At 34.5% G+C, this 13,716-nt stretch overlaps 1 protein-coding gene across 1 annotated transcript in view; it reads left to right on the forward strand.

Moving 5' to 3' along the window:
* Positions 1-12,481, forward strand: part of PSMD14 (proteasome 26S subunit, non-ATPase 14) — an 82,991-nt gene extending 70,510 nt beyond the window's left edge. Inside the window, exons 11-12 of the mRNA XM_081051785.1 lie at positions 8,414-8,476; positions 10,938-12,481. Coding sequence (XP_080907911.1) covers positions 8,414-8,476; positions 10,938-11,036 — 162 coding nt within the window. The 3' untranslated portion in view covers positions 11,037-12,481. The remainder of the gene's footprint in view (positions 1-8,413; positions 8,477-10,937) is intronic.
* Positions 12,482-13,716: the final 1,235 nt, after the last annotated feature.

Below are 13,716 nucleotides of genomic sequence, written 5' to 3' on the forward strand. Positions count from 1 at the left end.
AAATAAGACCTAGCTGGACCATCAGCTCTAATGCGTCTTTTGGAGCAAAAATTAATATAAGACCTGGTATTATATTATACCCAGTTTTATAATAATATAAGACCAAGTCTTATATTAATTTTGCTCCAAAACATGTAGTAGAGCTGATGGTCCGGCTAGGTCTTGTTTAAGGGGAAACACGGTGTTCAAACAGACCAGCTGCATTAGTATCACCTGGACTTTTCTTAGAAGTGCAGACTCTCAGACCTACTAAATCACAATCTACATTTTAACAAGATTTCCAGAGGATCTGTATACTCATTCAACTCAGAAGTTAGAGAACACTGCTGTATGAAGAACGGTAGAAGTCCAGAGCCTTGTGCTTTCAGCAGGGGGGAGACTCAGGACACTGTCTTGGAGAATAACAGCATTTGAACTAGACGTTAAAGTATATTAGGTTGGTGCAAAAGTAATTGCGGTTTTTGCAATTTAACCTTTTAAACTGCAATTATTTTTGCACCAACCTAATAAATAAGATTTAGACATGCAGAGAAATGTTACCCTAGGCAAAATGAACATCATGGGCAAAGACTAGGAGAGACAGAAAAGGCAAAGACTTGTTTCGGGAACGGTTTGGGTAGAGTACATATGCATGAGGGTGATAATGGGGAATAAAGTTTTTTTAAAGTTAATTGAAGTCAAGTAACAAGGTTTGGAATATCAGGATGGAGTTATTTTTGATCAGGGGCATGATGTATCCAGAACTTGACTTTTAGAAACCTAAGAACCTGACTTCAACAGTGGTTTAGAAGGAGTGCTGTTAGTGTAGATTCTATTTAGGAGGAGCTTGCTGTTATACAAACAATAGGCACTAAAAGTGTCCAGATTATTGCAATGGCAGTGGGAATGCAGGCATCATTAGACAAAAGAATAAAACATGGCACCAGTTGGATAGATGAAGTGAAAGAAGAAAAAGGTATCAAAGATGAATTCAAGCTTCCCTGCCTAGATGACTATAAAAGTATGCTGGTACTATTAACATTTCCAGTGTAGATAGAAGTGGAAGGATTGAGAAGTAATTTCATTTTAAATAAGCAGTTAGAAATGTGGGACTAAAAATTAATGGTGGGTTCTAGAGCTTCAGATTTTGGAGACAGTTAAAATTGGTACTGGTTGTCACACCAGCAAGTAATATTTCTCTTTAAAGTAAACACATCTTACCAAAATAAATATTAACCAAAAGACAGTGTATGAAATTTGCCAAGTGTACTGATGTCTTTTGAGAGACTTGAGCTTTGAAAAAAAGTTTCTGGACCCATGCAAACTAAATTCCAGCAGAATTGTTTGGCTTTGCAGAGCATGCTCTGAGATAGATATATATATATATATATATATATATATATATATATATATATATTATATACAGCTGGAAATCCCCATTGGTTCTAGATGATAGGGAATATATTTTTTATCCTTCTAGTATATGTTTATATGCTGTGAAGATTAAAGAGAAAGAATAGTTATACTTAAAACAGCTTACCTTTCATAAATTAAAAAGTTATGACAAGTTATTATTCAGCAGAGTGTAGGAATGGTTTTCATTTCTCTGTAACATTACGAGTTTAAGTAAATTCATATTGGTACCACTGCCAGGAAATAACCTATTTATGGTTACTGCTGCCCATCCACAGAAGTTTTTGCTATATTACAGTTTTAAAAAATCTCTGTAGTACTCAAAAACTTGTAAGGTTTGGTTGTAAAATGAAAACAATGTGTAAGCTGTGATATGAAGGAGTCCAAATTTGGGAATGTAATTCCCTCTTTGATTGAAAGAGAATGCAGTGGAGTTTTTAGTAACACTTAAAATATAAAAAGAAAGGCCGATGCTACCAATTTTTCTTAGTATTCTTTTTAATTGGTTAGTGTTTTAAATTAAGGTAATTACTGTTAGGTGCCAGTTAGCTCCTAAAGTAAAAGGTTAGAAGATGATTAAATTCCTTTGTTCTAACCTTTCAATTTCAAGTCTGAATTTCACACAGATATTCTGCTTGATTATTAGTCCTTGATTTTTCTAATTACTGAACTGCAACACGCACAACTCTGTTATTCCAAATCTCCTAATTTACTTTGCCTGCCATCATGCATCATTTATTAAATATTTATAATATTTGATTGGATATTTATAAATGAATGTGCAGCTGCAAAAATGAATTATTAAAAGAGCATTTTAAGAATAGCATAGAAACATAGAATTTGCCTTGTTTTCAAACATGTAGCCCTATAAATTCTGAGTTCTAACAGTTTATTTTTCAGGTAGAAATATTGCCTGCTTAGAACCTGAAAGAAAGTTTGGATGTATCTTTTATGTGATTATATATAAAATAAATAATTATATGATTATATTTGGTTTACTACAGTAGCTATGTTAAATAGGAAAATCTGGTTTTTGTGCTAGTGCAATAAAAAAAGTAAAACAAAATAAGATGTATGTACTAAGAAACTCAGATTATCGTTATTTAAGTATGGTAGAATATGTTTGCAATCAAACAGAGAAATCCAAAAGACTAAAGTAGAGAACTGTTAGAACTGTTGTAATTGAAAACATAGCTGCTAACCATGCAATTACATAAACTGACACCAGTTGAAAAATATAATAGGTAAATCAGTTCACAGCATCCAAAATTATAAAATACTTAGGAATAACTACTATAAGAAATATAAATATATAAATGTATATGACTTATTTGAATAATAGTAAGAACATTTGTGAATAAAATCCCTAGTTTCTGAGTGGAAAAATCTCAGTGTTATAGAGCTACGTTGAACTTCCCAAACATTGCTTCAATCTTAGTAAGAATATCAATGAGCTTCTTTTTTTTTGAACTTTTTAAAATTTTAACTGTGTTTTTCCATGACCCATCAGTTCCAAGTCAAATAGCTGTTTCAAGGTAGTTATGGAGGGTGCAGCTCCCACTGGCGCATGTGGGGATTGAACCAGCAACCCTGGTGTTAACGAGCTTCGTGCTCTAACCAACTGAGCTAACAGGCCCAGTTTAAAAGCTCACTAATGAGCTTTTAAAATTTTGATAATTTGATAGTAAAGTTTATCTGCAGTAAAAATAATAACATTTATTGAATGTTTGTTGTGAGTCAGACTGGGGGAAAATATTTGCACTTAAAACACAGAAAGGGGATAGTATCCAAAAATATTCATAATATCCAAAGAATTCTTATAAAATAGTTTTTGAAAACAATAATAAATTGGACAAAAAAGCTAGAAAACTCACTGAAGCTAAATGGCATGTAAACGTGAAAAAAAAAATTCAATCTTATAAAGTAGTCAAAGGGGCTGCCGGATGGCTCAGTTGGTTAGAGCACGCGCTCTGAACAACAGGGTTGCCAGTTCAATTCCCACATGGGATGGTGGGCTGTGCCCCTGCAACTAAAGATTGAAAAAAACAGCAACTGGACTTGGAGCTGAGCTGCGCCCTCCACAACTAGATTGAAGGGCAACGACTTGGAGCTGATGGGCCCTGGAAAAACACTATCCCCCAATAAAATTTTTAAAAATAAATTAACTAAATAAAGTAGTCAAGAAAAAATTTTAAATTATAAGTAGAAAATTTCATTTAATTTAAAATTTAAAAAATAAAAAGTTTGGTAAAATGTACCACTAGTGGGAAAGTAAAGTGATATAACTTTTTGGAGGCCATCTTCCAATTTTAAATATATATAACTCTTTAAACCAACATGTTCTTTTTTTGGTTCTCTCTTAAGGGTTTATCATGATGAATAAAATTGTACAAGTACCAACTTAGAAAAATATTTACAACTTGTTATGTGTAAAAAATTAAACTGTATAACAATATGGAAAGTCCCTACTATGTTTCCTTTCCTCCCTTTTTCAAAGACACCTGTCTCACATATATTTCAATATATTATGTTGTTTGCAGTGTCATCTCTATGGTGACAGTGGCTTAAACAAAATAGAAATGTATGTGTCTTGCAACTCAAGGCATGTAGAAAACTTTGAGGTCATCACAAACACAGAATCCTTTGACCTTTTGTTGCACATTCCTATGTTGGCTTCCACCCTTTAGATCTCATGATTTCAGGGTGATTGCAAGAGCTGTAGCCATCCCATCTGAGTTCCAGGCAACAGGAACTCAGAAGAGGAAGGGCAAAGGGGGATACCTCCCAGCTAAATCAGTTCTCTTTCAGGATCCTTTTCCATAAGTCCCACCCAGCATTTCTGATTATGTCTCACTGGCAGGACTTTGTCAAGTGAAAACACCTTGCTTTAAGAAAGGCTATATATAATGTAGTCTTTAGCTGGGAGTATTGCTGTCTTTAATAAAATCAGGGTTATATTACAAAAGAAGAGCAGGAAGATGTATATTGGGTAGGCAACTAGTTGGCTTTGCCATAGATATTTTTTTCAATGAGCTGAACTACAATTTGTTATACACATACACACTTGTGTACGCACATGTGATCTTTATATCCCTATTTCATGCAATTACATTTTAAAATTGGATTCCATATAAGATTTTTAGAAAGAATTTATGCTGTTCAGGGCCACTTAATCGTGGATTTAGTTTTATTATTATTCAAGATGTACCATGAAAAAGTAATGATTTCCTGAATTGCTATGTATGTTGTTTAAGCTCTTTAGAGGCAGGATTGTGTTTAAGTCAGTTTCATTGCTTATTGGTTGTATGGTTATATGTGTCCCCATAATTCTTTGTACACACTCCTTTTTTTTTTTTTGTATATTTAATACTGAACTACAATTTTAGATTTACAGGCAAGTAAAGCCCAAATGTGAGCTCCTTGAAGATCAAGAACTGTCCTTAGAGTACTTAATAGTGATTACTGAATATGTAAACTGTTGAAAATTCTACTACATGCATGGGATGTACTGGAATGTTATAAGCTATTCCAAAAAGAGAGCTGGAAAAAAAATTTTATAGAAGCATTTCTGGAATTAACATATGATTCCCCCGATAAGATAGTGCTTGATAGCTTCATGTGTAAAATGTAGATTAACTACTTCACTGGGCTGATTTAAGGATTCAGTAAATTAATATTTGTAAAGTGTGTGTATGTTATTGTTTAATTCCTGGTAGTGGTAGGCAACCAGTTTTATTGTTCTCCATACTCACACCTCATACTTTCTTGGAGAGTTTTTTAATTGTTTTATGTTTGTTAATTTTGCTTTCCCAAGTATGTTTTATAAAAGCCATTTCTTTAAACTTACTCTCTACCCCCAAACCCATAATGTGATTTCTAGTTAATAGTCGATACATTGACTTGAGATAAAAATCTAGAAAGAAGTAAAATACATTATCTTGAAATTCGCTAGCAATTATGCAGAGATTTTTTAATGGTGAAAAATACCATATAGGTCATTTTAGAAAGCATGTGCTTTTAAATGCGAGTATGGCATATTATAGAGTGAACAAATTTAACATGTCAAAGGGAAAAAAGAAGCCCAGTGAATAGTCATAGATATATGAAGCAGAATAAGAGACATTGTGTCACAAAAGTAAAGGTTAAAGAAAGGATTAGAAAAGAAAACAGATATTGGGATAGCTCTGAAAGTTCAAGAAAACTGAGTCCATTGGAACTCACCAGATGAGATCCTTACAAGACTATTAATGAAGTGCCAAGGATATAATCCATGTTGTTAAGGGGTAAATAAATGGCAGAATTTGGGATACAAGTTTTCCATTTGAGAAATGTTACCATTACTAGAAAAAAGAGAATGGGATTCATGGGTTTAGCAAAAGCCTCTTTAAGATAGGGGGTATGTCTGAGGGGATTATGATAAAATAAGAGACCAAATTCCAGGAATTTCTTAGAACTGTGCAGACCGTGCATGATGGGACAGCCATCTGGGGGTCTCTGTTGATAAACTGTTAAAAACGTTTCTAGTGTGAATAGCCACAAACATTTTCAGTGCTTTTTTGTTGGTTGAGTAAACCGAAGAGCACGAATGCAAAAGCAAAATTTGATGCCAAATCACAGAAGTTGCCATAAACACAGAAGTTCCCCTAGTGAGGACACTGCCTATGCTTGAATTTTATTTGTTTCTGCTGCTACCATTTCTTAATTTTCCCTGGTGACTAGCCAGATTAGAACTATGAATGAAGACAAACTGGTCTTGCCCAGATGGTAGATGAGATCTAGGTAACTTAGGTAGATGGTGAAACTATTTAGGGGTTTGATGTGATGATCTGGTCTGATCTGGTCTATCTTAGAGTGTAAGAGATGTGCTTACTCTTTTGTCGTGGGGGTTTGCAACCTCAGTATATGCCTAAATCTACAGCTGCTCCTCATTTTCCAGATGGCATCTATGGCTGGGAGTACTTTTTACCATCTGCACTTCTCAAAGAGTTTGTGAACTCTCTCTTTTAATTATTGGAAATGGAAAAACTAATTGGTAAAGTGGTTAAATGATATAAAAGATATTAAAAATTGAGTTGGAGCTTTTGACATTCTATTTAACCTTTCAAATAAGGTCAGTGCGTTAAATGCTGTTTGACTTTCATCTTTGCATATCTTCTATCTTTGATATTTGCAATACTCCAAAATAGTCCATAATAACTAGTTTGTACATGGATTGGTATTTTGAGCCAAATTCCAAAACTCTTACCTCCTTCCAATACTGTAAAGTACTGTTGTTGGCATGTACATGGAACAACTAACACCGGATATAGAGTACAAACTTACGTGAATTGTTCCATTCATGGAATATGTGTTCAAGTCAGTCAGTAAAATATAATGTCATAATTTGTAAAAGTAATTTAGAAAGACAAACTTTTTATGTGTTACAATATACCCACATATGGAAAATAGTGAGATAGAAGAGAAGCAATTTCCCAGTTAGGAAATAATTTTTCAACTAGCTGGGAATACTAGGAGTGACATCTGACTCTGAAAATGAACATATTCTCTGTCTAGGGAATTCTGGATTTGGGGTATTATTAACTTGATTTTTCCTTCTTTCAGTTTTGTAAGTCATAAATGTGTTCCTTAATGATAATGTTGTAAATAAGTATACTCTTAATAATCAGTAGATACAATACTTATTCACCATCTTTTCTCTTTAGGCAGGTTCTACTGGGGAAATTCTCTAGATAGTTTGTCCATTTATAAAATTAGACACTTGCCATCTTTGCTCATTTTCAAGTTCTCTGTTTACAAAACTATTAAGAAGGTGTGAAATGCAGCCAAACTTCCCAGTTTATGGGAAATGTCTGATGATTGCTTTTCCTACATGTTCATTGTTCGCACATGAAGAAATTTGGCAGCTGCAAGATTATTAAGTTTAGAGTATCCAAATCTAACCCCCACTGGTATTTTGGTTTTCTGCTTTCTTCCACCAGCATTTCATCTCCTTTTGTAACCATATTTGTGGTAAATGTTATTTCTTAAGGTTGGTGATCCTTAAATTTCCTTTGTTGTCTGTTTATCAGATGCTGTGACTAAATCATAGACCAGGAGTTCACCGGACGCAGAGTCCTAGCTTCAGGCAATAACATACCCAAACTGTTAAGGATGGTCCTTAAACTTAGACTTCTCAATCAAACGGTTTTGTGGTGGTACCATTACTGGGCAGAGGTGGTAGCTAATCTAAATGCTGTAATTATTTCAAAATTACTAGAAGATTTATGATCATACATGTAAGAGTTTGTAGCTAACTCAAAATAGTTGGAAGTGGTTTGTCTGCTTTGTTGATTTCATTTTTATTTGATTTGGCTTTTAATTCAAATCTTTTTTTGATGTTGAAAACTTCAAATTGATCTGTATTTCTTCGTGATTACTAAAGGTCATTCATGTGGAGAAGTCAGGTTTTTCCTGAATACATGTATTATTTTTAGAGATTTAAATATGTGAAGTTATTAAGGGAGAAAACTATATGACCTGTTAAATGGATCAAAATTCTCAACCCAAGTGCTAGTGATAGTTAAATTGATACTGAGTATGAACAGGTTCTGTTGACAAGAAAAAGGAGACAAAGAAATGGAAAGTTGGGGGAGAATTATAATGCAAGTAGGAAAAGAAGGCAGAATTGGACTAGTTAGTACCGCGGTGTCAGTAGCAGCTACCGCAGGCACTTCTATCTTCCAGTTTAGCCATCCCTCAAAGAATTCCAGAATCGTTTCCAAATGGTTAACAGGTGGTCCAGTTGGATTTTTCAGTGCCTCTTTACCTATTTCTTAAAGTCTGTTTTCAAAATAATAGGGATTATAGTTGTCGTTATCCTGAAGGAATTCTGAAGATTCACAATCTTTTGTGTTCAATAAATGACTTGAATAAAAGGTTTTGTGAATGAAAATTAGGATCACCATTATCTTTGGTGATTATTCTACAGTGGGAAAAGTAAATGTAGAATTTGAAACTCCGTCCTTTTGTGTTTCATTCACAGGCTGTAGAAGAAGAAGATAAGATGACACCTGAGCAGCTGGCAATAAAGAATGTCGGCAAGCAGGTGAGGTGCACAGGGATGGGCTACGCACTCGCACAGCCACAGGCTCGTGTACAGTTAAAACTGTTCTGGGGCCTCTGTGGTATTTTTCCCCCTGTCTGTTCACTGTACATTTTTCTTCTGTCATATAAATGTGATGCTAATTTTAAAGGTCACTGAATTATTTGATGTCAAATTCTCTCTGCCATCTATAGAGAAGTAAATCACAAATATACCTGTGAGAGAAAGAAATTCGGGAACTTGTGTCCTGAGTTAATTTTTCAAGTATGATTTCTACTTGAAATATTATTATCAGTGAAGATAATAGAATTGTTGGTTTATTTCGTATGTGACAGTTTTTCAATGACACAGTTTAGCACTAAGTAGGTAATGTTCCTGAGAAAGCTTAGGGCCCTATTGGATTACACTGAGTGAAGAGAAAGGGTTTTGATTTAAGTATTTGTTCTTTTACTTTTTCAAGATAATATATATATATATATATATATATATATATATATATATATATATATTTTAGTTCCTATTTTCTGAGGGTTGGGGGAACACACCAACCAATTAAAAGAATCTACAGATTAATTAGACTGTTTTTTAAAGAATGTTGATTACATTTTTTTCATTTCATGGAACATGGTTATCATATTGCTGATGTTGGCAGAGTCTTGATATTTCAGATGCAAGACACTAAGCTGTCTTTGCTTTCAGCCATCCTACCATATGCTCTGATCCCATCACATCTCACAAGCTATGTAGGTTTGGGCCAGGACCATTCTTGGATGGGAAATCTCTAAGAATCACCCAGCTGCCACAAGAAGTAATGTAGATAACTGAGGGAAGTGTGTTACCAATGCACTATAAACCGGTTATTCCAATAGAGCAATAAGGGCAAAGGTCTGACTTAAAAATATTACAATTGATGAAATCAAATCTCACTACATTCTGAACATTATCGTTTAAAAACAAGAACCCTACAAAACCAAAAGAAAATGTAATTCATCGTATTCTCATCCAATGCAGTATAGTCACCCCGTTGTCTTTTCCCACTACTTATTTTCATCTAATATGTAATATTAGATCACTAACTTGGAGCCTTGTACTGTATAAAATTCAGTAGCTATTTTTGCAATAAATGGCTCTCTGAAGGTATTTGTAGTTGCTTGACGTAGGTTTTATTTAACAATTAGCAGCAAATAAAATGACTAAATTAAAATAAAAATGAAAAATATATAATTGGCAAAGTTTAATAATCATCAGAATCATTTCTAAAATATAGTACTTCACTAGTTTGGCCTACTGCATAGCAAAAGCAAAACTGTCTATAATGGAATTAGACCAATAATCGCTTTCTCCTGCCAGTCTTTCTCAGTCTCTTTCACCTAAAACGCCCGACGTCTTATTTCTGAAACAAAGAAAATTTAATATTGTAGTCTAGTTACTTGAAATTATTTGTAGTATGTTGTATCTCTGATTTCTTTTTTTAAAGAAATCAAGTATATTGAAATTGTAGGTTAGTTGAGGAACAGCCAAGAAATAATTCCAGTGATGAAAATTTGTTTAAAGTTAGGAGTCTTGGGTATTTTAGCAATTCTCATAAGTAAATAATGCTTAATTGAAAGGTTTTTGTTATGTGTAATATATATCCTTTATTTCAAAGCTTTCAAATTTAGCTGAAATATTTCATTCAGCTCAGCGTTAAACAAAGATAAATTAAGCATTTTAATTTAACTTCCTTTATTACAGTGCAATTTTAAGCCTTGTTTTTAACTTAGACATTTCAAATATAGGTTTGATCAGCTGTAAGTTAAAGGATTGTACCTATACACCTTTCTGTTACACATTTTTAAAAAACAGCTGCATGAAAGATTTATTCTTAGTATTTTAGAATTGATCCAAATTGTATTTAAATGTTGAAACTGCTAACAGTGACTTTTGGTCCAAGACTATTTCCTGAATCATTTAAAGCACTATTCCTAAAATACTAAAATTATACAGTAATTAATTTAAATTAAAATTATAGAGGAAGTGATGAGAATCCACGTTGAACTCTTACCTATTGGTGTGTCTGCTTTGAGTAAAGTACCCCCTTAGATGATGAATATATGTGAATGGCAGAAAATAGACACCTATACTCAGGCTTATAGACACATATAAATTCTTACACTTTTTAATCAGATGATTTCAGGCTGTATAGAATTTCTTGTTACTTTTTAAAATTTCTGGTATGGAATCATACCATTGATTGTGTAAATCAATCTTTTGTTGTGTAATCTATTATTTTATCAGTTAAATTTTTAACAGCTTTAGAAATCCTTAAAATGGAACAATATGTCAGAAAAGTTAAATTGTAAAATATAAATTTAGGTTTGGCTTTCTTGACTAGTTTCATCTGCTACTGAAACAAATCTAAGTAATTTGTCTACCAATAATATGGTTCTTTCTCTTTTTCTTTCCTTCTTTGTTTTTCTTTTAGGACCCCAAACGTCATTTGGAGGAACATGTGGATGTACTTATGACTTCAAATATTGTCCAGTGTTTAGCAGCTATGTTGGATACTGTCGTATTTAAATAAAGCAATGCAAAAAGCTATTATGATACTTTCAGTGTATATTCCTATATAGTTCCTAATGCTCGAAATGAAGGGACCTCTGAAGGTGTATTTCGTTAACTGTAAGACATCTGGCATCATTTGCAGCACTGTAACACTTTCAGTCTCAATTGTGCAATTACTTCTGTTTCTTTAGTCAGGGTCTTTGCAGATTCCAAAGTTATATAAGAATACATCAACGTGGACAAATTTTGTTAAGATCCCATTTAATATTTGAAGAAATCAGTCACACAAATATATTTTGATTGTTGCTTACAAAATAAAGTACATTTACAATCTATGTCTCCTGAGGTCTTTTTGGCACTGGGTGGAATTGACAGAAAAACATTTGACAGTGTTCTAGACATCTCACGGAAAGGTATGTTTCCCTTTTGTATTTTAAAATTTTGTAACACATGAAACAGTATGATAACAAAACTTTACAAATATAAAATGATTTCCATTAATGAGTGGCTAGCTCATTAGTAACCCAGAAAAAAAATGTTGATGTATTTTATTAAAAGTATTTGTCACAAGTTAATATTGTATATGCAATATGTCATTAACATATGTTCAGGATTTCAGAGGAGTGCATTTAAGAAGAAAGGGGGCAATTGCAATTTTAATTTAGATTATCGTTTTTTTGAAAGAGTGCATTCCACCAATAGTGTTGAGATTGTCTGGGAGTTGCCTGTTGCAAACTTCACTAGACTTTTAACTAAGAGAGCCATAGAAGATATTTATAATGTCTTCAAAGCAAAATGAGAAAATGTGAGGTTAACATAATGAGCACATAAGCAATAATTTTGTTGTTCTCTCATCTTTCCAAATCAACTTAGAAGTACCAGTTTTCTGAAGATAAAAATTTGACTAATGACAGTTTTCATAGATGACCTCATCCTGCAACCTGCTTCTAACCTGATATACATAAGTATAACCCCCATTAATACTCATGATTAAGCACCACACTGGGTGTACCACTGGAGTATGGCAAAACATACGGAGACAACAATGTAATTCTTAACTGTACCTTTGTGAAATATGGCAAGAATGTTTCTAAGGCTTCATTAAAGAAGGGTTTTACTTGGGGACTCAGAATTTAGCCTTAACCTCTCCTAGAGGTGGTATGAATGATGTGGTAGGCCAAACATCAGGAATTGTCCTGTCTTCCTCAACTATTCTAGGCTCTTACTGGTTGCAGATTCCATGAGAAGTTACCAGAAACTAAAATTATAGATGACTTAAATTTCCAGTTTCACAGTCTCTTTTTGGTGGAATAAAACATTCTAAGCATTTCTTGCCTTTCCTGGGGTTTCTTCTTTTAAATATAGTGAAGTATGTTTTATGTAGGACGTGTAATATGTATTAATTTTAATTGTTGGGATTATAATAACTAATCATTTACAATTAAAATATAAGTTGAAGTTAGTAGAAGTTTTCCTTTTGACTAATTTAAACTTTTGTGCCAGCTATATTTTTGGCTACATGATTTTTTCCCTTTACATAAATACGGTTCTATGACTGATTTCACAGATATGGTTCATTAGAGCTAGTCAAGACTTTTTCATACAATATACTCACAGAAGAATACCTCAGTAATCCAAGGTCTGTTTCTCAACATTGTTTGAAAATACATTTTTGTTTTTCACTTTAGTCCCCTGGAGGTATCTTCCGAGACTACAGTGACTGGGAAGGCTTACATAATTCCTGCCTTTTGCTCTGATTTGATCACCTAATCTTCCTGGACTCCCCACAGCCACATACCACTTTCTCCCTCTTGGTTCATGTTGGACATACCCCAGTTTCAAAACCACACCAAATCCCTTCTAGCAGAAACCTGCGTTTTCTTTGTAGGTTTGGAGTTGATCAAAATTAGGATGCTCTAAGCAGAGGCTCCATGAACACCTTTGTCTTAGAATGTGGCACTGTTTTGGCAGCAGCCTGATGATCCAGGCCCAGTTAGGCATTGGAATGACCTATTTAATCACACGTTTAATAAGCCACTTCAGGGGTGTGTGGGCTTATGTGGTGAGCATCTTTACCAATCTACTAAGCAACGTTAAAGCAGCACTGGAACCAAAACTGTTCTTGCCTGTACTATAGAGATGTCCTCCCTTTCCTCTTAGACTAGTACTCCGGAAAGCTCCAGCCTCAATATTCAGTGTGATCTGTCTGGACCAGAAGCACCTGGGTCTTCTGGGAGCTCATTATATATACAGAATCCAGGCCCCACTCCAGACCTGAGTCAGAATCAATAATCCTGGCATGGTTCATATGCACTTTAAAGTAGAGCAAAAGTCTCATGAGAATTGTCCTGGAAGGTAGAGGGCAGAAAAACCAAGTATCAAATAGTGTCATAGCTACTGCCCCCTCCGCAACCCGGCGCCTCAACAGCTAGGGCACTGGTTGTTTATGAAGCTTCCAGGCCAGGAGCTGAGATTGGCTTCCAAAAGGAAAAATGGGTCTGGCTGTATTTTTCTCCCAGAAAACTCGGCTTGAGTCTGGGACATCTGGTCATCAACCTGTCCAGCCCAGGGCCGCCCGCGCCCGGCCCTTGCTCGCGGCGCCCTGCTGGAGGCCACAGCTGGTGCCCTCTACAGCCAAGGTACCCAGCCCGCCTCGGGGCGCAGTCTGGGCTCAGCGCTGACTGACGGACCCACCGAGG

This window comes from Rhinolophus hipposideros (genome assembly GCF_964194185.1).
Source record: "Rhinolophus hipposideros genome assembly, chromosome: 6".
Lineage (NCBI taxonomy): Eukaryota > Metazoa > Chordata > Mammalia > Chiroptera > Rhinolophidae > Rhinolophus > Rhinolophus hipposideros.